Source organism: Mesoplodon mirus (assembly GCF_964341445.2).
Source record: "Mesoplodon mirus genome assembly, chromosome: 8".
NCBI lineage: Eukaryota > Metazoa > Chordata > Mammalia > Artiodactyla > Ziphiidae > Mesoplodon > Mesoplodon mirus.
In genome coordinates this window covers 94815475-94837056 of record NC_138984.1, presented here as the reverse complement: position 1 = coordinate 94837056, position 21582 = coordinate 94815475, and the positions used below count along the sequence as shown (strand labels likewise).

At 38.8% G+C, this 21582-nt stretch overlaps 1 protein-coding gene across 3 annotated transcripts in view; it reads right to left on the bottom strand.

The window, feature by feature from the left end:
* UBE2E3 (ubiquitin conjugating enzyme E2 E3) overlaps positions 1–15067 on the bottom strand; it is an 89861-nt gene extending 74794 nt beyond the window's left edge. Inside the window, exons 1-4 of one of the 3 annotated variants that reach the window (XM_082631185.1) lie at positions 14719–15067; positions 14218–14282; positions 13460–13678; positions 11600–11650 (exon numbers count right to left, since the gene is read on the bottom strand). In XM_082631185.1, coding sequence (XP_082487311.1) covers positions 11600–11650; positions 13460–13653 — 245 coding nt within the window. In that variant the 5' untranslated portion in view covers positions 13654–13678; positions 14218–14282; positions 14719–15067. Of the gene's footprint in view, positions 1–11599; positions 11651–13459; positions 13679–14217; positions 14283–14309; positions 14425–14718 lie in introns of those variants that run through there. The other 2 variants (XM_082631184.1, XM_082631186.1) reach the window with 2 other exon arrangements.
* Between the last annotated feature and the right edge of the window lie 6515 nt (positions 15068–21582).

Genomic DNA, 21582 nt, shown 5'->3' with positions numbered 1-21582 from the left:
CAAACATCGACCAATCAGTGTCTCTACTTTATTTGGATACTGATTCAAATTAGTTGTGAAGAAGGAAGGTAGACATACCTGAGACATTTGTAAATTTGAACAATGACTGATTCAGGAATTTTGATATTTTTAGATGTGTTAATGACATTGTGGTTAAATTAAACGAAGTCCTTACCTTTTGAAAATGCACACTGAAATAGCTGTTCTTTAAAAATGCAGATGAAATGATGTCTGAAATTTGCTTCAATGTAATATGGGAGGGTGAAATGGTTTGGTGTTATAGATGAAACAAAATTGGTCAAAGGTTGGTAACTACTGAAACTGGGTGAAGGCTACAGGGGTATTTATCACACTAGTCTGTTTACTTCTGTATATGTTTCAAGTTCTCCATAATAAGTTAATTTTAAAAAAATTAAGAAACCTCAGCAGGAGGGAAAAGCGATCATTTGCAACATGTTTATTTTTGGGCTTATAAAATAACAAAATGAATACTTGGCATAGTCCTCTAATGGATATGGGGATATTAAGCATCTGGGAGAACATAACAGAAATGTCTTTAAAAATTTTAAACAGACACTGATGTAAATAAAATAAAGAAAATCTAAAGGTGCACTAGTTAAAACGGTCACTGAATTCCACACAGGTCACATGCATCTAAGTTTGTGTTTAAACCCTTCAAATGCCAGATTTCCCCTCTTTATGATAGCAGGTAGATTTACTACAAGTATTTACAAATCCAAAAATATTACCAATACCCTTAGAAACAAGTGTGAAACAAAAATAAAACCATAAAGCCAAGGCTTTATGATGCCCTCTATATTTTGTTGTTGCTACTGTTTAAATTGAGAAGACTACAGAAAGCAGTAGGAAGCCATAAAAAATGTGTAGCCACAATCTTCTGAGATCGATTCTCTTGGGGACCCTAAATAAATGGATTCTTGACCTACTAAAATTTAATGTAAAAAAATGATCCATTTGTAAAGGACCTATAAGATTGTAAATGGCAAAACAAACTACAAATAACCACCCTCAGAAAGGGAATGAATGGTGTTTATGAAAAGCGAGTCCCATGGATATAAAGGGAGAATCATCATGATGATTTATAAGTAAAGGAAAATAAAATAAAAAGGTAACAAAATTCATGTTTCCCTAGGCCTTTCACTCAGACCAAAACATGTGGAGCTATACTCCCAAAAGCAATTTCAGACTAGAGATGTCTTTATTTTTCCCCAGACAAGCTAGAAGTTAAACAGAATGACAAAGTACATTTACTCTGGGACAGTGAAGCAGCAAAGAAACTTCAGAATGGCAAAACTGGTCCAAATCCCTCCAAAACAGACAGACTAAACCTTGGACAATGAATGAACAAGGCAATATTGCAACTCCTTTCAAAGTTTTATCTGTTGCAAATAACCATAAAATTAAAACAATTATTATTTACAACAAGGACCAAACAGGAGGCTGGGATTTTAAAAATTTAATAACTCTAGAAATTTGACCCTCTTGCTATTACTTAAGGTTAATCACATCTTACTAACCATCACATCCAAAACAGGTGCTAAAAACAAGCTTACGCTATTTCCTTTTATACCCTTATAAAACTGATAAAATGTCAACAGAAAGAAAAAGCTGAAAGCTTTAGAATTTAATTTTAATACAGCATTTAGACAAGATGCAAGACACAGATTTGATTCATAAAACTCATTTAGTTTTATCAATCTGAAATGAACTATATCAACCTAGCAGGTCACACGGAAAACATTAGGTCTGTTTTGCTAAGTGAAACAGTTCCTCTTCCAGAGAGACTCCTAGGAAAAAAGCAAATCTCCATACTATTATATGGAAATATTTTGGTATAAATTCACAAGTTTAGGAAAAATAGTGTTTAAATAAACTATGAAACGATATAAAACAAGACAAAATTAAGAGGGATCTAATATAAAGCCAAATTTCTATAAAAAGTCAGATCTAGTACCAGTATTAAAAAATAACAAGTGCACATGTTGCTGAGAAATCAGCATTAAAATACTCCTAAAATCCTGTGATTAGGACTTTTCTCCATAAAGCTAGAAATTCTTATCCACAGATTTTTTTCCAACTTCAAAGCAATTCATAAACATAGACCGCTTCACAATACCCCAGACAAAAAAGTAGAGGCAGATTTAAAGTCTCATTGCTAGGGCTTCCCTGGTGGCGCAGTGGTTGAGAGTCCGCCTGCCGATGCAGGGGACACGGGTTCGTGCCCCGGTCTGGGAAGATCCCACATGCCGCGGAGCGGCTGGGCCCGTGAGCCATGGCTGCTGAGCCTGCGCGTCCAGAGCCTGTGCTTCACAACGGGAGAGGCCACAACAATGAGAGGCCCACATACCGCAAAAAAAAAAAAAAAAAAAAAAAAAAACACTGGACAATAAGGGCTTCCCTGGTGGCGCAGTGGTTGAGAGTCCGCCTGCCGATGCAGGGGACGCGGGTTCGTGCCCCGATCCCGGAGGATCCCACGTGCCGCGGAGCGGCTGGGCCCGCGAGCCATGGCCGCGGAGCCTGTGTGTCCGGAGCCTGTGCTCCGCAGCGGGAGAGGCCACAGCAGTGAGAGGCCCGCGTACAGCAAAAAAAATGAGAGGCCCGCGTACAGCAAAAAAAAAAATAAATAAATAAAGTCTCATTGCTTTGCCCAAAGAAAAGCCTTACACAAGGAACTACAAGCTAGAGAACAAAGATTTGCCTTTTCCATTACGATCATATTCAATCCCTGACCTTCTTCCTTACAAGGCAAGAGAATAGCCAAGAAAGCTGGCAACTTGGGGAATGCTCCTTGAAAAGAAAATGCTTCTGAATGATTTAAAAAGAAGAAGAAGAAGAAAAAAAAAAAAACCCCAAGGCGAGCCTAGCACCCCCAAGCCAAAGAAGGCAACTCTTCTTTCTCCAACTCACCATCTGGACCTCACTTGCCAGGTTCTAAAACCATACAGTATTTTGGATCCTTCAAGAGACTATAAGCAAACAAATGGGATGTACTCATACTAAAGCATGCACCTACAAACCCTTAAACAACTCTGAATGCTTTTACCAGATTTCTCAAGCAGCAGTGTACAAAAGCAAAAGTGCTTACCTTCACGTAAAAAGTAAGTCTAAAGGGCTTCCCTGGTGGCGCAGTGGTTAAGAATCTGCCTGCCAATGCAGGGGACATGGGTTCAAGCCCTGGTCCGGGAAGATCCCACATGCCGCGGATCCCACATCCCACTTGTTGCAGAGCAACTAAACCTGTGCCCCAGAACTATAAAGCCCGCGCTCTAGAGCCCATGAGCCACAACTACTGAGCCCACGCGCCGCATCTACTGAAGCCTGCACACTCTAGAGCCCGCGTTCTGAACAAGAGAAGCCTGCGCACCACAACGAAGAGCAGCCCCCGCTCCCCTCAACTAGAGAAAGCCTGCGAGTAGCAATGAAGACCCAACACAGCCAAAAATAATAAATAAATAAATTAAAAAAGAAAAAAGTAAGCCTAAATTTTTGCCCTGGAGCTGTTATGTATATGCACTACATGTGTGACAACTCTCAGATTAGCTTTTGAAATCTTAACAAGAATGATACTTGAAAGGATTGTTTTGGGAATTAAATAAAATAGCATATTAATAGGCACTATACTATGGAATCCAGTAGTGTCAGGCTGGGTGCTCACCTATTCATGAAGTATATATCCTTTGAATATAGGGAGAGAAATCGATTTCTCACTGAATATCCATATGCTCCCCAACATTTTCCAGCCACCTTGCAGTTGGTCGAGGCCATGTGATTAATTCATGCCTTACTTCCAGACCAAAGCACTTAACAGTTAGCCAGCACATGACCCTCTAGCTATCTTGCCTGGACACATGTTCCAAATGGCAGGGCTACAAGATGTAAGCTGCACAGATCTGAGCCGACACGTGGAAGAGCTAAACAGGAGAGTCCCTGGACCCACAGAGGACTTCATACAAGTGAGACAAACGTTTATATGTTCATGTTATAAGCTTTCTAGGTTTGTTTGTTAACGCAACACAGCTTAGCAAAATTCAGCGTCTCCTTTTACAGCCTAACTGCACTCAAATGTTAGACAAAATGCATACATAAAAATGGCAAGTCCTGAGCTTAGGTATTAAAGGATATCTTCCTTTCTGTGTAATTTTGTATATCCAGAATGAATAGAATGCTTAAAAGAGAATTCTGATAGCAAAGTAGAAAAGTAATCCAATGTACACAGAACAACTTAAAAAGAAACTGATACTTATAGTTTCACCTTAAGGAGAAAAAATTCTAAAATCAAGAGTCTAAACTTTTTTCTAGTTAGGCACGCAAATTATACAAAAAAAAAGCAACAGTACAAAAATAACAACTGAGAAACTAAAAACAGCTATCAGGAAACAGGTAAAAGAAAGAAAAGCTGAACAAGACTTTAAACACCCTTTCACCATGAGTAAAATAGCTGAAGTCACTTGCCATTGTAACAGAAGTATTATAGAGCCACAATTGCTTACCCGCAATTCTGGAATATCCCAAAAGCTCTAAAAATCAAAGATTAAAAAAAAAGTAAGTTTGGAGAAAAATAATTTGGCAGCAACACCAAACATGAACTAACCAAAAACTATCTGTAGTGTCTATTTATCCCCTTAATATGAACATTCATACAATTTGACTGTAGAAATATGAATGTGTTTGATTATGGAGTGCTTCTCCAGATCCCACTGGCAGTGTTACATAAAACACAACAAATATATCACATTCCCTTTCTAAAATCTTAAAATTTCCAGATTCTGAAACATTACTGGCCCCAAGAGTTTGAAATAAAGGACTGTGGACTTGTAACAATAATAGAAGTAAATAATCTCTGTATGGTCTTAATGATAAAAATAAAAATCAAATGAAGAGCATGGCTTTCTAACCTGTTTGTAGTTCAATCAACGTACTGAATCCAACTGAATTTTGATGACTTTCCAATGGTATTTCTACTTGATGATACTACAATATTCCCAGTAGCACACAGATACAACCAGCCTAAAGCTAAATCATGAGAGGGTATAATTAACTAGAAGGAGACTAGTTAATTAAAAATACTGCTGTAAGCATTTCTGGCCTCAATAGACCATAATTTGGCAGGTACTCAAGGTAGCCATTCCTGTAGGTTCACATAAAAAAACAGACATGTATCAGATAACATAAGATAAACTACAGCACAAGAGTAGTGGGAGATGGGGACACCAACTCTGAGGAAGGTATAGGAGAATGTATTCAGTAGGCATCACTAGTAAGATAGGAAAATGGTAAAAAGCAAACTATGTAAAAATTAAAGAGGCAAGGTACTGGAATAAACATCTACAGCAGGATTTCTCAACCTCAGCACTACTGACATTTTATAGCTCAGATAAATCTTTGTTGGAGGGAGCTGACTTAGGCATTACAAGGTATTTAGCAGCATCCCTAACCTCTACTCACTAAATTATCAGTAGCAGCCCCTGTTCCCCCAGTTGTGAAAAGTCTCTAGGCATTGCCAATTGCCCCCTAGGCCAGGGTGGGGTGAGGGAATAAGAAGGCAAAAACTGCCTCCAGTTGAGAACTGAGGCAAGAGAAATATTAAACGTTTAAAGATGTTTATTCTTCTAGATTCTAAAATGCCAAATATACTTCCCTGTTAAAAGCAGTATGAGAAGGGAAAAAAAACATTTTCTATTTCTCTAGATCTACAGGTGGTTTTATGCTATGTTTTTAATCTTAATTTTGTAGGAAAGACCAGAATGGCAGATCAAGTTCTCCGTTATCAATCGGAGCGCCGGGCACTCTCAGGAACAATGACTTGTTGACTTTCTTATAACTAAACATACCCATCTGCTGTTACAGCAACTTATTCAAGGAGAGAATAAGGTACCAGTTGGTTATGTATAGAAGGGTACAAAACAATTTGAGTCTTGCATGCAGCAGCAAAGTAACCATGCAACTTTTTAAATGCACAGTTTTCACATACTTTCTAATTACATTATCTGCACTGAACTTAACAGATCCCTAATGAAAATGTGACCTTTAGATGGGGAAGAATATTATTTTCAATCACATCATTCTTTTGGAAAAAATTTTTAGTCACAACAGAACTGAGTCCTTCTGCTACACTGGCATATATGAGGGAAATAATTAGCTTTACTGTGAATCAATTTCCTTTTATAATAAAAATGGTAACCAAATACCTCTGAATAATCACATTAAAAATTACAATTATGAAAAAGTAAAGAATATATGGGATATTTAATAGATTTTCTCCAATCCAAATTCATTGTTTTGCCTGTAATTTCTATTCCCGTCAATCTGACAGAATTCAGCTTATTTACTAACTTAATAAATCTTCACATGAAAAGCACTGTGTGAAGCAAGACAGAAAAATGTTCAAGACAATCCTCCTTTCAAAGGAACACTAACTCTTGCAGAAGGTAGACAAACAAGTAAATAATTATACTGTATAGTATTAACATACTGGATTCATGTATTGATATTACAGCTGTGCTGAACCAACTATTAGCTTATTGAAAAATAAAACATTTCAAATTATCAGGAATGTCCAAGTACCAAGAAAAATCCTCATGATTTTTGAGGTCTATGCTGATGCCAAAATGTAATTAATTTATAATAAAATAAGAACTATTCCTTGGTAGATGACCACAGTAGAGTGAGATGGAAAACACCTTCAGTCAGAGTAGTTCTATACTTAACTGTTTCACAAATCGAGCGTCCAACTGAGATTTAATTTTTATAAAAAGGCAATTACAGGATTTTTTTTCAAGAGTTGAAAACAAAAGGACTAGATGATTAATGACACAATTTTGTTTTATAAAATAGGGTACCTTCACATAGCACACACTGGCTAATACAAACTGGCTAATATTGTTGGCCAATAACAATCAAATGTATAAGTAAAAAAGAAAAAGCAATCTATCCATATGTGTGGGAGGGTTTAAAACCAAGTATTGTATAAGCAACCAACAAAGCTATGTAGATATCACATGTTATTTTGATCATGACCTGCCTTCATACACCAATTAGAGAAAGCTTCCAAAATCTCTCCAGAGAAGGAGAGAATGCTATGTTTAGGTAACGAGTAAACTGTATCAATTCAGGATCTAAATTTTACAAAAACATTGATATAATCTCATTCTCAATACAGTAAAACTACAAATTCCTACAATGGAACATTTAAAAGGGAAAACATAACTATCACCATTATTTAAAAATTTTTTATTTTAATTTATTGGACAGTCAGAGCATTCTCTACTGAATTAAGTATCATTAACCTTATGCATATTCCTTTAAAGAGGATATACTATTTGTTCAGCTTTACCCAATGTTCTTAGGTTTATTTTCTTTTTTACTCAAGTTCCAAGGAACTGCTTTTACTAACATCAGAAAAACAGCTGCTTGACATAGTCTCAATAAATAGGTGCGGAGCTGGTTAAGATGAAATTACTCCTACAGTCGGATGCTGATGCACTAGAGAAAATGCCAGCAAGAGTGAAGGCATACTGCTATAAACTAGCTCTTTAACCATGCTACGGCCACTTTATTGACCAAGTTTATATCGTTAAAAAAATTTTAAACATATTAATTCATCTAATCCTCACAACAAACTTATAAAGAGGGATATCATTTTAATCTTCATTATACAGATAAGAAACTGAAAGACAGAAATATTCCATACCTTATCTAAGTTAAAATAGCTATTAAGTGCCAGAGCAGGGATCTGAACCCAGACAGTCCAGTTCCAGTACCACTGCTTTTCAAACCTTAATATACATACAATTCACCTGGAAATCTAGTTGAAATTCAGATCCTGATTCAGTACTTCTGCAGTGGGGGAGGCAAGATTCTACATTTCTAAAATCTCATCTGTGATGCAGATGATGGTGGTCTGAAGACCACCCTTTGAGCAGCGAAGTTCTATCTTCCCTAGAAATGGTGCAAAGTGGTGGTAACCCTCAAAGGGAGATAGAGCTCATCCAGTTAGACAATTAGGCTTACAAATAAATCAGGGCTTGCCAACTTCTGGTTTAGAACTTAACTGCTTCCCTTAATTTTTTTTTTTTTTTTAGAAAGAAGGAAATGAGCAAAATTTGCAAGCACTTAGTACCTACTTTCAGGTTTCGCATATTAATACTATAACTTGATACCGTCACACCTCCCTCCCAATAAGGTCTTTCCCACATTCAAAAACTATTTACAAATGTCCCTGAATACCTACTTTAACACAGATTCAATCTGAACATATTAAAGAATATTTTTGGAGAGTATTTTTCTACTTTCTCAGATACAGAAAGAATTAGAGGCTAAGTTCAAAATCCAGCACCTTTCTAAACTTCCACCACCTGTCAAGTCCTGAGAGGACAAGGACACTCTTTGGATGGAACATAAATGTCTTAATAGCACATACAATTTCCCTTCATTCTCACTGGTGTATCAGCTGTTTATACTCTAATCTGGAATACAGTAAAGAGTATGAATTGAAGGCACTAAATGTCATATCCCTATGTTTAGAATGCTTTGGCCTAAAGCACTCCAATACCTAAAAATTGAAATGTCATCAAATCTTTGGAAATAACATTTTACCAAACTTTTATACTATTGGGAAAAGAAATGTCAATACTATCAAAATGTATTCAAACATGTTTAAAGCCACACACTTAATTCAGTAATTAAGTCTATCCTATGATCACCCTGGGTGTATACATATTTGACACAGCTGTATAGTAACTAAAGAATATTTTATTAATTAAACATAGGAAGGAATTTAAGAAAAATCTTAATCAAGTCTGAGTAATTTTGGTTTTGTTGAGTTTTCTTGTATTCCATTCAACTTTTTCCTGAATGTACACAGACATACTTTACATTTCTTCCCTGAGGAAGAATTAAATGTGTCACGTACTTTGATAAGCTTATAAAAATCATATTCAAAACCAAAATGGAATTCTGATTAACTACACATTAAAGTCAAAAGAATTAGGTTTCATAGATTTCAGGCAATATGAATTCACATACTCTAGAATTTATTAATATGGAGTCCCACTTTTAATTAAGACAAAAATTAACAAATTTAAACCGTACGATCATCATAAAGCTAAAATTCTCACCAACGCACCTGTGAATTACAAGAACACCACAAGTATGACACAAAGGTAAAAATACAATACAAATTTTAAATTAGCTGTCAAAATCCTAAAAGGCCTCCACTAAACACTCACTATTCCAAATTCCTGCTCAAGAACAAGGGCTAGATGTTCTTCCACCCAAAAGAATCTGAAGACTTATAGAAAAACACACAAAACTATTTGGGTATTTTACTTATCCAGCATATGAAGGAAGGCTGTCTCCAAACTAATAAAAAAAACTTCTCCAGTCTCCTACTAAGACTCATATTTTCCGTTTTTTTTTCTTTAATCACTCACACAGTCACAAAGAAACTCATACATAACAAGAAGCAGAGAACTGAAAGATGTAATTTGCAATAGTTGACAGTGATCACAAGTTGTGACAAGGGAAAGCACAGATGATGTATCCCAAGTTACTGCACACGGGCAAGCCCAAAGGTTCACTATTTCACTAGCCTAATCACTAAATGTGAAGCATTATTTCATGGACTGAAAGGAAATCTGGTAGATAAAGAGAAAAATAATAACAAGTTAAACTTTCTATCTCCAAGAAAGACTCTGCTTCCTCTAAAATAATCGTCAGTGACCTTGTGGAAACATTCCTGGGCTAAACATGTAGAGCACATTTCTTCGGCAACTGCAACACTAAGCTACTGCTCTGAGGGCATCTCACACATCTCTACTGGGTTCGTTAGATTTACACAAGAACACTAGTTTGTGCCATCTGCAGAAAATCAACAAAAACCTTTAAAAAATGTTTGACCTTAACATGCAATTTTAAAACATTTAAGACCTTTGAACTGATAGATCTTTACGTCTTTTACAATGAGAAATACCAGAATACACTCTGCAAGTTAAGTGATTCTTCCACAGAGCAAATTTAACTTGACCTCCCTAAATGGCTACAGATTTGACACACCATTTAGAAGCCTGAAAGGAAATACTTTGATTTATTTATTCTCTAAAGCAGTGCTGTTCAACAGAAATATAATGCGAGCCACATATGTAATTTTAAATTGTCTAATAACCATATTAAAATGGTAAAAAAAGAAATTAATTTTAAAACATTTTATGTAACCCAACATATCAAAAATATTACTATTTCAACATGCAATAAATATTTTTCAGAAAATCAGTAAGATATTTTACAAAAGTTCTTTTCTTCATACTAAGTTTTCAAAATCTGATGTGTATTCTACACTTACAGAACATCTCATTTTTGGACTACAACTGAAATGGTCAATAACCACAAGTGGTTAGTGGCTACATTACTGGACAGTGCAGCTCGTAAGCACTACTTTGAGATCTGACATACCACTATGTTTAAAATTAGTATACATTCATGTTTCCTTTTTGAACTGAAATGTCTGATTACAAGTATGAGCAAATAAGGATCAGATCACCTTATTGGAGGAGCCAGTTAACACACATGATAAGAGGCAGTTGGATTATATCCTATTATATCTCAAGTAGACTTCAGAAATAGGTCTGATCATCACAAGTGAACACAACTTGTAGCAAAAATATAGGTAAGACAAGAAAACATTTTCATATCAAACCACACTTCCTTATTTCTAGCAGCCACTCTTGTTCTTGAGCAGGTATCTCCATGCAAATTATCTAAAGACTGGTTTTCTAAGTTTGATGAATTTTGGAAGCCATAAAGTCACTATTGAAAAAGTGAGCACTAAGTAAGAGGAATTTAAAAAAAAATTTCAGGGAAAAAATTATCAACCAGTTACTTTTAATACACCTATACCGACCAACAATCTTAAATTATTCTACATGAGTTTCACTGAAATGACTTCTTCCCACAAATTCCAACTCATTCACTGCTTTTTATACACATATTTCAAGTACTAAAATTACTAAGAATTTTCCAAATTAGGCCATTTAATTAAAATGTAAATAATTCCAGCAAGGCATTCTCTAGAAAACAGCAACTAAAACCATTAGCTTAGCACGTAAAATTTGTCCTTAAGGCAAGTTACTGAATAAATCAAACAGAAACAACTATACTCTTGTTTACTGCATTTACATTTTGTAACACCACATTCAGCACTTTCTAAATTTGGAAGGTCAGTTCAGATTGCACACAAGCAGTAACTTTAATGCTTAGCAAAATTTTAGAAGTTTCTGCAATATACTTCTGAATAAACACAGTATAGAACTATTACAGCAGAACAAAAATCAGCACTATTCATACTAATCCCAGCAAGAAGCACAAAATCATATTCGTAAGTCCAAAGTGTATGATACACGCTAAAAAGGGTTTTATCCTCCCAAATTAATTTAATTCACCCAAGACAATTTTTGTTTAATCCACTTGCAAAGCTGAAAAGAAACAAATGTAGCCTCTTCTGCAGCACACATATTCAAGGACAATACATAAATCTCTTGCTATTTTTCCACAATTTGAAATTAAAACAAAATTTGTTTCTTACCTGCAGTTAGGAGGAGGATCAAGGGTGATTTCAGCTAGCTCCTTCTGAATTCTGTTAGTGAAATGAGAACAGACAAAAAGGATTTGAGGGAGTCTACAGAATAACCGGGGAATTACACTGCCCTCTACCACCATGCAGTTAAATGCAAGGCTGGCTTCGCCTTCAGTAATGCTAACATGGCTGCTTCCTCTTTGTTCTCAGAGGCATAACCCAAATCCCTTAACAGAAACTTTGCAGCTTTTTTTCTCACTTGCTACTATAAATAAGTAAGACATTTACACCTGATTTGAGAACTAGCCCCCCACTAGTACTCAGTAAAGGATATAAAATGTATTTTAAAACACTTTTTACCAAAGAAATTCTCTTTTCAAGCTTATATGCAAATGAGACAAGAAGGGAGGAGGGAAAGCACTAGAATATTTGACAATGACTTCAAGTCACTTTTACCAAGGTAAGAGTTAACAAGCTACTGCAAGAGTACATTAATAATTTTGACAATATTTTATCTGTCAAAAAAAAAAAAAAAGTTTGAAATTTACAAATATTTTTACCAGTGAAAAACTTCCAAAGGATTCTGGCATTCTTATTTAACTGAATCTGTTTTCCCTGACCTTAAGTTACAGCACTTAAATTTAATAAATTTGGGAGAAGAGATAATGACATCCCTGAGGTAAGAGGGAAAAACGCAGTCCTTATTTTATTCAAATTTAAAATTTAAAATGCTTTCAAAACTTAAGATGTGTCTAATATGTTCATCAACAAGATAACAACAAATTGAGAATTTTAAGTTATCTCAAAGACTGCTGTTATTTCATAAATATTCTCGTTATTAATACTTGATTATTGATGTAATAGAGGTGAAAATCCATAGAATATCGCTACAGAATGCCAACATTTGATCAGCTCTTGTTTTTATTTTTTATTTATTTTTACGTTTTCTTTCTCTTTTGGTTGTGATCAACAAAAATCAGTAAAATGTCGATACTGGTTAACGCTATGGAAGCATTCGATGTATAATTACTAGAAATCATGGGTATTCCACTGCTACTACCACTGCTGTGGTCCCACTGACAGTCTTTCTTTCACCATTACAGATAACACAAATCACCAAGAAACAAATGATCTTTCCCTTATATCCAACAAAATATGTTTCTCCTGCTGTTGAGTATTAACGTGACGAGCATATCCACAAGTTTTAGAGTGAACAGGAAAAATGACAAAGTTGTCACTCACCAAGTGCCACCTAAAATGTAAATGGCTACTTTTCAGTTTTATTTGCCCTCACAAGGACACAGAGCTATATAACCATAGCTTAATTACCAAAAGTAATACCTGGGATACACGACTTAAAGTAAGGTTTGTAAAACTGAAAGCAGATTTGGAGCACAATTTTAAAATCTGCTTTCAAATATAGCCAAGGCCTTGAATTTACAAATTTTCTAGCAAACATGACCATTTCTGATCATTAAGCTTCATGAAGACACTGCTGATCTAAGTGTCAATTTCAAGGAAGCCGAATATGACTCATAAAAAGGAAACATCCTCAATGTACCAGCTAATTTGGGTTCACCAAATTTTCCTTGCCAACTCCTTAAACAATCTGTCAGATGTTAGTCCAATCTCTGCTCAAGGACACTCTCACTGAAGTCACCAAAGTATAGAACGAGTTTGCTTAAAAGTCTAATTCTAGGGAGGCGGATTATATGCCACCTAAAGAATGACAACTCATTCAAGTCCAAATAAAACTGAGCGCAAAGGAAATGTTTTCGAACTATTGCTACTGATATAAAACCAACAAAAGCGTCCAGCCATTTGGAAGACAACCTGACAACGTGCTTAATCCTTTTTTTTACACATTACCTTTTAGCACTAGTGGATAACTTAGCAGTGGTTTTGCTAGAGAGTTTGGTGTTTTTCTTCTGCTGGGTGGCAGAAGGTTTTCTTTCTTCTTGTTCTTCAGGCTCTGGAGCGGCTGGGTCTCGCTGGTCCGCATCTGAACTACCACTGCTGGTGCTGGGGCTCTCATCGTCGGACCTTTGCCGATCACTGGACATCTTGGTGAAGTTATTTCTTGGAAAACTTTTAAAGAGAAAAGGGGGAAAAAAAGGAAATGTAAGTCTAAGAAATAAGCCAACAGCATTTTCTTCTCTTAATCTTCACCTGAAATCATATTTTAATGAAAACGCTTCAAAAGTGTTCACACATCTCATCGTACAGGAAGGTTACTGGGGAGGTGATGTGTCTCACAACGGCGGCGTTCAGGGCTTTACCGAACTCAAGTTAGAAAACCCACTCACATTTTTTTCCATCCCTTGGACAATCTATCAATTGTCTACTTTCTCAGAAGGCATGAAACAGATTTGCCAGGGAACTTAGGCAACGAGCATTAATAACATATGACACACTGTAAATAACAGAGCTCGCTGAAAAATGTTAAAAAGTCACTAAAAACGTCTAAATATTTACACAGTGACATTGGTCAAAGCTACCAAATTCCCTTTCCGAGAGGAAAACATACCCTATTAATAGCCCATATGCTTATTTAAGGTGGCGATTCCTCCTCTGAGCCCGTAAACCTTTAAATACAACACTTAACGAATTTTAAAAAATCAACTAACAAGCTGCTCTGGCCGTTTTCACCGCCAGCAGAGAAGATTCATCCGGCCAAGACCGAGCTGCCACCCTGGGAAAAGCAGAATTCAAACTGCACCTTCTGCAAAGCTCCCCGTGCCATCAAGGTTCCTCGCTCAATTTTTACATCACGGACCGACATTTTGTCCAAAATAACGAAAAAAAAATTTTCAGAGGAAAAACAAACAAACAAACAAAGCCCCAAGAAGTGCAACAAATTTCCGCTCCCGCCGAGGCGAGCCGCGGCCGGCGACGGCGGCCACGCAGCTCCGCGGCCCTTTGTGGGGAGGGCCGCGCGGGGGCCGCGGGCAGCGCTCACCGCGCCGGGCGCCAAGTGATGCGAGCAGCCCGGCCGGCCCCGCCGCGGCTCGCGGACACCGGCGGCGCGGGCTCCCGGCGCGAACAAAGCTGCCCGCCCCCGCCCCCTCCCCCACCGCTGCCGCCGCCCCAGCCGCCCCCCACGCGGCCCCCCGGCCCCGCCGCCTTACCTCGGCCGCCCGCCCGGCCCGCTCGCGCGCCGCTACGATGTGGGGGAGGGAGAGAGAAAAAAACCCTTCCTTAAGGAAATGGAGGCAGCTGGGGGGGGGGAAGGGGGGGGAGGGAAAAAAAGAAGCCGAGGAGGCTCTGGCCGGGGAGTGTGGAACATTGAAAGTCGGAGGGGGTTGTGCAGTGCCGGGCTCCGGCCGGAGGGTGGCGCCGCCCAGCGCCTTCGGAAAAAAAGGGGGGGTGGGAGCTCGGCTGGGCGAGGGCGCGAGCTCCCGGCGAGGCGTAGGGGACGCGGGAGACCCCCGCGCACTGTGGCCTCCCGCCGCCGCCGCCGCCGCCCGGCTCGGCTCCTCCCGGCCGCGCAGTCAGCAAGTTCCAAGGCGAGCGCGGGGGGGAGGGGAGGGCGCGGCGGCGGCGCGCGTGCTCGCTCGCTGCTTGCCTGGCGGAGGGGCGCGCGCTGCCGGCGCCCGGCGGGCGCGAGCTGTTCCCGCGCGCTCCCGCGCGCTCTCTCCGCGCCTCCCTTCACCCGGGGGGCGCACGCGTCCGCCCGCGCGTGGCCAGGACAAAGAGCGCGGCGGGGACCCGGCGGGCTGGCCCCTGACGCCCTTGGCCGCGGAGCCGGTACCGGAGAAGGCGGGGGCGCGGGCGCCGTCTCGCGGGGCCGCTGTGCCGCGGGGTGGCTTCCGGCCTGAGCCCGCCTCCGGAGCGAGGCTGCCCATTGGACTACCCGCCCCGCAGGCTGGGGCCAGGGTCATCCCCGGGGCTGGCCGCATCTCCTCTCCCTACACACGGGCCAGCGTGGTCCACGGGGCCCCCACGCCTGGGCAAGGGCCCGGGGCGCGTGGCCGGGAGTCTCCTGCTGCTCTGGAAGACTGGAGACTAATGGGTGTCGTTGACGAAGCCAGGCACGCAGGCGGAGGAAAGCTGCCTCTTGCCCCTCGTGTGAGCTAAAGGGGCAAGATGGGGTCTTGGGCACTGAAGGAGGAAAAATGGATTTCGAGACTAGGTGACCAGCCTCTGCTTCTCCTTGGCCCTCAGCCTTCCAAAGGGGAAGGTCCTTCGGATGCTTTGAAAACTTAAAAATTCAGAACAATTATTGAAATGTCCCACTCAAGATTTTTTAAAGTGAAGAGGGTCTTTTAAGGAGGGTTCATACCTGATGCTTTGCTGGATGCCCTTCTGACGTGCCTGCTAGACGCCAGTTCTGGAAAGAGAAGCCCTAAGTGATACTGGGTCAGAATGTCTACGCAGAAAAGCTTCAGATGGGGTTAAGGGAAGGTTAGTTTTGTTCTGTCATTCTTGCTTGCAATCTCCAGGTGGACTCTGCAGTTTTTGCCCCGGGCACAAAGTGGCCAGAAGTACAAAAACTTCCTGTTTGCAGCCCAGACCTTCTCCTGCTACTGAGAACTTGCTCCAGTGATGGAGCCCCTAAGGAATTTGGGGATTCCTCTTCCACAAGTGTCAGGGGCAGGGGTGCTGGGAGAATGTGGAGTTCACAGAGGGAGTGACAATAGCAGAGTCATAACATCTGAACTAGAATGAAAGGAAAAAAGAAAAAAAGGCTGAGTGAGCCAATATATTATTTTTCCTCCAAATAGAAAAGTTTTGGTAAATTGGTGCTTACAATTCTGACGAGTAAGTTACATTTCTGTGATTTTCCAAAGACAACAGTCATTCAGCGAACCTTTCAGAGGGCTATGCCCTAGGTGCTGGACACACAAAATGCACTCATTCAATTACTGTGTGACTCAAGCCAGGTCTCTATTCTGTGCTAGAAGCAACCAGTCCAGAAGGGGAACAGGTCATTAAAGTGCACCAGGTCGATTAGGAGGAAGGACACTCTAGTCAGAAGGAATAGGGAGTCTCAGATGTGGAAGACAGAGCATGGTGTGTGTGTTGACAAGAAGTTTCACTGGGCTGGATCAAAGTGCACCTGTGGAAAGAGCTTGTTAGTGAAAATACAGGCAGAAGTTTCCCCCAACTTTTACACTGTGCTGCTACAGCAAAAGCCAACCAATTTGGAGTTTGGATTTTGCTCTATTTGGAATGGGAAGTTGTGAAAGGAAAGCTATATATAAAAAAGTGGGATAGTTTAGGAAATTTAATATCACAGAAGTAGACTGAAGGCCCAATGGCAATTTGCTGATAGGATTAGGGTGGGTCTAGGAGATTGGTAGATAAAGATATTTAGTTGTGTTTGGTAGCATTTTCCATGATAAAAGAAACAACAGTGGACTGAAAAGCAAGGGAACTGGATTCTAATCTTATTCTATCAAATTCATGTGACCTCAGGAAAATTACTCTTTCTTTTTAAAATAAACTGTATTTATTTATGTATATATGTATGTATGTATGTATTGGCTACGTTGGGTCTTCCTTGCTGTGCGCGGGCTTTTTCTAGTTGCGGCAAGCGGGGGCTACTGGGGCTACTCTTCATTGTGGTGCGCAGGCTTCTCATTGCAGTGGCTTCTCTTGTTGCGGAGCACGCCCTCTAGGCGCGCAGGCTTCAGTAGTCGTGGCGCGCAGGCTTAGTTGCTCCGCAGCATGTGGGATCTTCCCGGACCAGGGCTCGAACCCGTGTGTCCTGCACTGGCAGGTGGATTCTTAACCACTGCACCATCAGGGAAACCCAGGCAAGTTACTCTTTCTAGTTCAGTCTTTCTCGTATGTAGCAGAAGTGTAAATCCTTGCTCAAAAATTTCATGATTCTTCAATGAGTTTGAAGTCATGGAGTTCCACTCAATATTCACGTAACAGATTACTTAGGAACTACCAAATGCTAAGAAATTGGAGTGAAATATGGGTGCTGCTCTTATTGAGCTCAGTAGGTAGTGGAACAGCCAGAAATGTAGACTACAGGATGAGAAGTGCTGCATTCAAGGAGTGGACAGAATGAGTGGAGTGTTATTAATTATGAATTAAAAATTAGTAATGGAATTATTAATTCAGCGTGGGGTTATGCACCATGGGGTGTGGGTCAAAAGAAGTGGCAATGAAAAAAAAAAAGAAGAAGTTGCAATGAACCGGGCCTGGAGGGATCAATAAGTGATAATATAGATAATGCTCTGGGCGAAGTACCTGGGACATAATAGGTGTTCAATAAATAGTACTTACCAAATTGTTAAAGTCACCATAAAGAAAATGAATGGCTCCATAAGGTGAGGGACATTAGTGGCCTGCCCTCACAGTATTAGGTACTCAGCTACCATTATTCACTTGACTAAAGGGGTTTGTTCAAGAAATTCTTTCCAGCTTACAGCTCTCCTCCAAGGTCATCTGACATCACTATCTTGACCAGAAGCAACTTGTAAGTTATGAATTGTTATCTAACTTGAAGTTCTTCCTCACAGGACACCTGTTTTGTAATTGTTTTATCTTTCTCTTTTTTTTTTGCCGTGTCTACCCTTGGAAACAGGGATCATGTCTTATAGGCATTCCTGAGCACATACATATTTCATCTAGTGCAAATTATTCTATAAAGTATGTAATAAAAATTTCTTCCCATATGACCCCTCAAAATAGTACCACAAAGTAGACATCAGCTACCACAAGAAGATTGTTCCCTCTTGGTTTCCTCTTTTTCTCTTCTTGGTATGGGGTCCTGCCAGCTTCTCACTCACAACTCTGAAAAAGGCAGAAGTAAGAGGAAAGATAAAAAATTCAATTGCAGCGGATATTGCCACAAAGACCTCTTCTCTCTTTCCCCCCCAAATGCTGTGACCAAAAGGAACTGGTCATTACAAGGGCAGACAAGGCAGGACCCAGAATCCTTTAGACTTACCTGGTTTGGGAGTTGCTTTCTCCCATGCCTTTCAGTGGGTCTCAGTGTTATATAGGTACATGAGTGTGTGTGTGTGTAACCAAGAATTCTACAGGAATATACGTTTGATTTGCTTAATAAGTTTCTGAATTGAGTGATTATATAAGCTACGGTAGGGCCACGGATCTTTTAAAATCACCCACCATGGCCAACAACATACCTTACACATAATGGATATAGAATACTTACTAATTTGTTTTGTTGATTTCAGAGTGCTTTCATTTGTTTCCTTCCACACAGTAACCTTTCTCAACATCCCTTCCTTTTACCCTTCTTTTTTTCAGGCTGTTTCAGATGCTATCCAGTTACTTGTATCCTTTTGTCCTCTGGCTATAAAACTCTCTCTTACTATCCATTCAAAAAAAAAAAAAAAAAGAGTTTGGTTTATTAGGAAGTCATTTCCTGGCCCAGGCTTAGTTTAAGAAGCCATGGTTGCCATTGTTAGTCTCAGTGTCTCTGGACCTCCAGAGTCCAATGCACTGATTGACATCTAGTGTTCCTCCATTGTGTCATGTGTACAAAACCTGCTGTGTGCCAGACCCTTGGCTGGGGTGCGGAAATGGAAAGGTGCATTAAGCCTCTGTTTGACTTCAGGGACTTCAAGGCACAAAACTCAGTGATCATTTCCCGCTTTTCTCCTTTGAGATGATTCTGAGGGAGAGTATATACCGAAAAGGGCTTGTGTCTTTATTCCATAAAGAGCTTGTACACATGAAATGAAAACATAAGCACCTTAATAAGGCAAAAGTCATGAACAGATACATTTTTTGGGGGCCACACCGTGCAGCTTGTGGGATCCTAGTTCCGGCTTGCAGGATCTTAGTTCCCTGACCAGGGATGGAACCTGGGCCCCCTGCAGTATAAGTGGAGAGTCCTAACCACTGGACCACCAAGGAATTCCCTGAACAGATACATTTTTTTAAAAATACATTTATTTAAACTTATTTTAACAAAACAAAACCCTCAACCTTGCTAGGTATCAAAAAAAAAAGGAAAAATAAAATGAGATACATATCAAAATAATAAAAACAGTTTTTAGTGATTATAATCATTGCTGGCAAATTAGTAAAAAAATTTCCCTTTGTCCATTTCCAGTGGCAATGAAAGTTGGTACTAGCTGTTTGAAAAGCAGTTTGTAAGTCTGTGTCAGGAATCTTAAATGTGTTCATAGCCTTTAACCAAATTTCTCCATTTCAAGAAATGTATCTTAAGAAAGTATTCTAAATGTGGAAAAAATAGCATTGAAAAATTGGGAGTGTCCAACTATAGGAAAATGATTACACAAACTGATTCACCCACACAATAAAATTTGCAGTTATTAAAGTAATACATATGAGGAATATGCAAAAATGGATTATGATAAAATGTTAGTGAGGGCAGGATTTGTCCATTTTGTGAAACCAGAGCTTGACTCAATGCCTAGGAAGGTATCTGGCACAAAGTAAGTGCTCAATAAATATCTGTCAAATGAATATGTACTATATCTGTACAGCTAGCAAGACAAAAATATCTGAAAGGAATATACTCTAAAAGGTTAACTAGGGACTTCCCTGGCGGTCCAGTGGTTGGGACTTCACCTTCCAATGCAGGGGCTGCGGGTTGGATCCCTGGTCAGGGAGCTAGGATCCCACATGCCTCGAGGCTAAGAAACCGAAAACGTAAAACAGAAGCAATTATGTAACAAATTCAATAAAGACTATAAAAATGGTTCACATCAAAAAAAACTTTAAAGAAAAATAATAAAATAAAATAAAAGGTTAACTACGCTTATACTTTAGAGCAACTATGAATAACCTTTTTAATTCTTTCTATATTCAGCATTTTTTTTTAATGAGCAGGCTACTATTATAATGAGGAAAAATGGTGTCAATAAATACAGAGGTGTACATTTTGTGAAAATAAATACTGTTTTAACTTTAAAAAATTTTTATTTTTATAAATTAAAAGAAATGTAAATACACGTAGACTTTCAGAATTTGTCAAAGTTTTAAGGTCGATATAAGAAAAAATAAAGGCCATTTTTAAAATCCTTAAAAAGCTTTGTGAAGGGGCTCTTCATTAAATAAAACAGTAAGCTCTGGCTCAAGGACAGATAGATCACTGAAACAGAAGAAGTAAGAATTAGGTGATTTAATATATAACAAATGAGACTTCATCTAAAACATAGAAAAATGAAGGATTATTCAATTAATGATATTGAGGTAACTAGTTCCCAATATGGAAAACATAACTTAGAACCATACCTTATATATATATATATATACATCAACATAAATTACAGATGAATTCAAGAGTTAAGTTTTTAAAAAATTGCTCCTTGGGGAAGTTAGAATAATTTGATTACTTATTATAGATAGAGATGAGTTATGATAAGCTATGCTAAAAACCAACAGAAAAAGAAAAATCACAGAAGAAAATATGTATTTGACCAGGTACAAAAATTGAATCCTCAGTATGCTTCCTGACACACATACGCACATGCAGTCACCAAGCTGAAACATCAAAATAGAGCAGTTTGTACTATGAAAAAAGATTAATATACATCACATATAATTCTAAGTAGACTTATAAAAATATCAAATCATCATAGACAGTTAAAGGACAGATTAGAAATTGGAGGTTATTGAGAACTACATGTTGTCTTAAAAATCTAAGATATATATATATATGTGTGTGTGTATATATATACACACACACATATATATATATTCCACAAAATTTACAAATCTAAAAGCTGTATGATGCCAAATACTTGTGAGAATATTATGAGAAGGGCACTTTCCTGTATTGCTGGTGGCATTGTAAATTGATATAACCTTTTTTTGGAAAGCAATTTGGCAATGTGTTTCAGGAGTCATAAAAATGTTCATACCCTTTAACCTAGTAATTCTACTTCTGGGAATCTATCCTAAGGAAATAATCCAAAATATTAAAAAATGCCATATGCTTGACAATGTTTATCCCAGTGTAATTTATACTATATAAAAATGGAAACCACTCAAACTGTCCCACATAAAGGCTATGCTTTAGTAAATTATGGTCCATT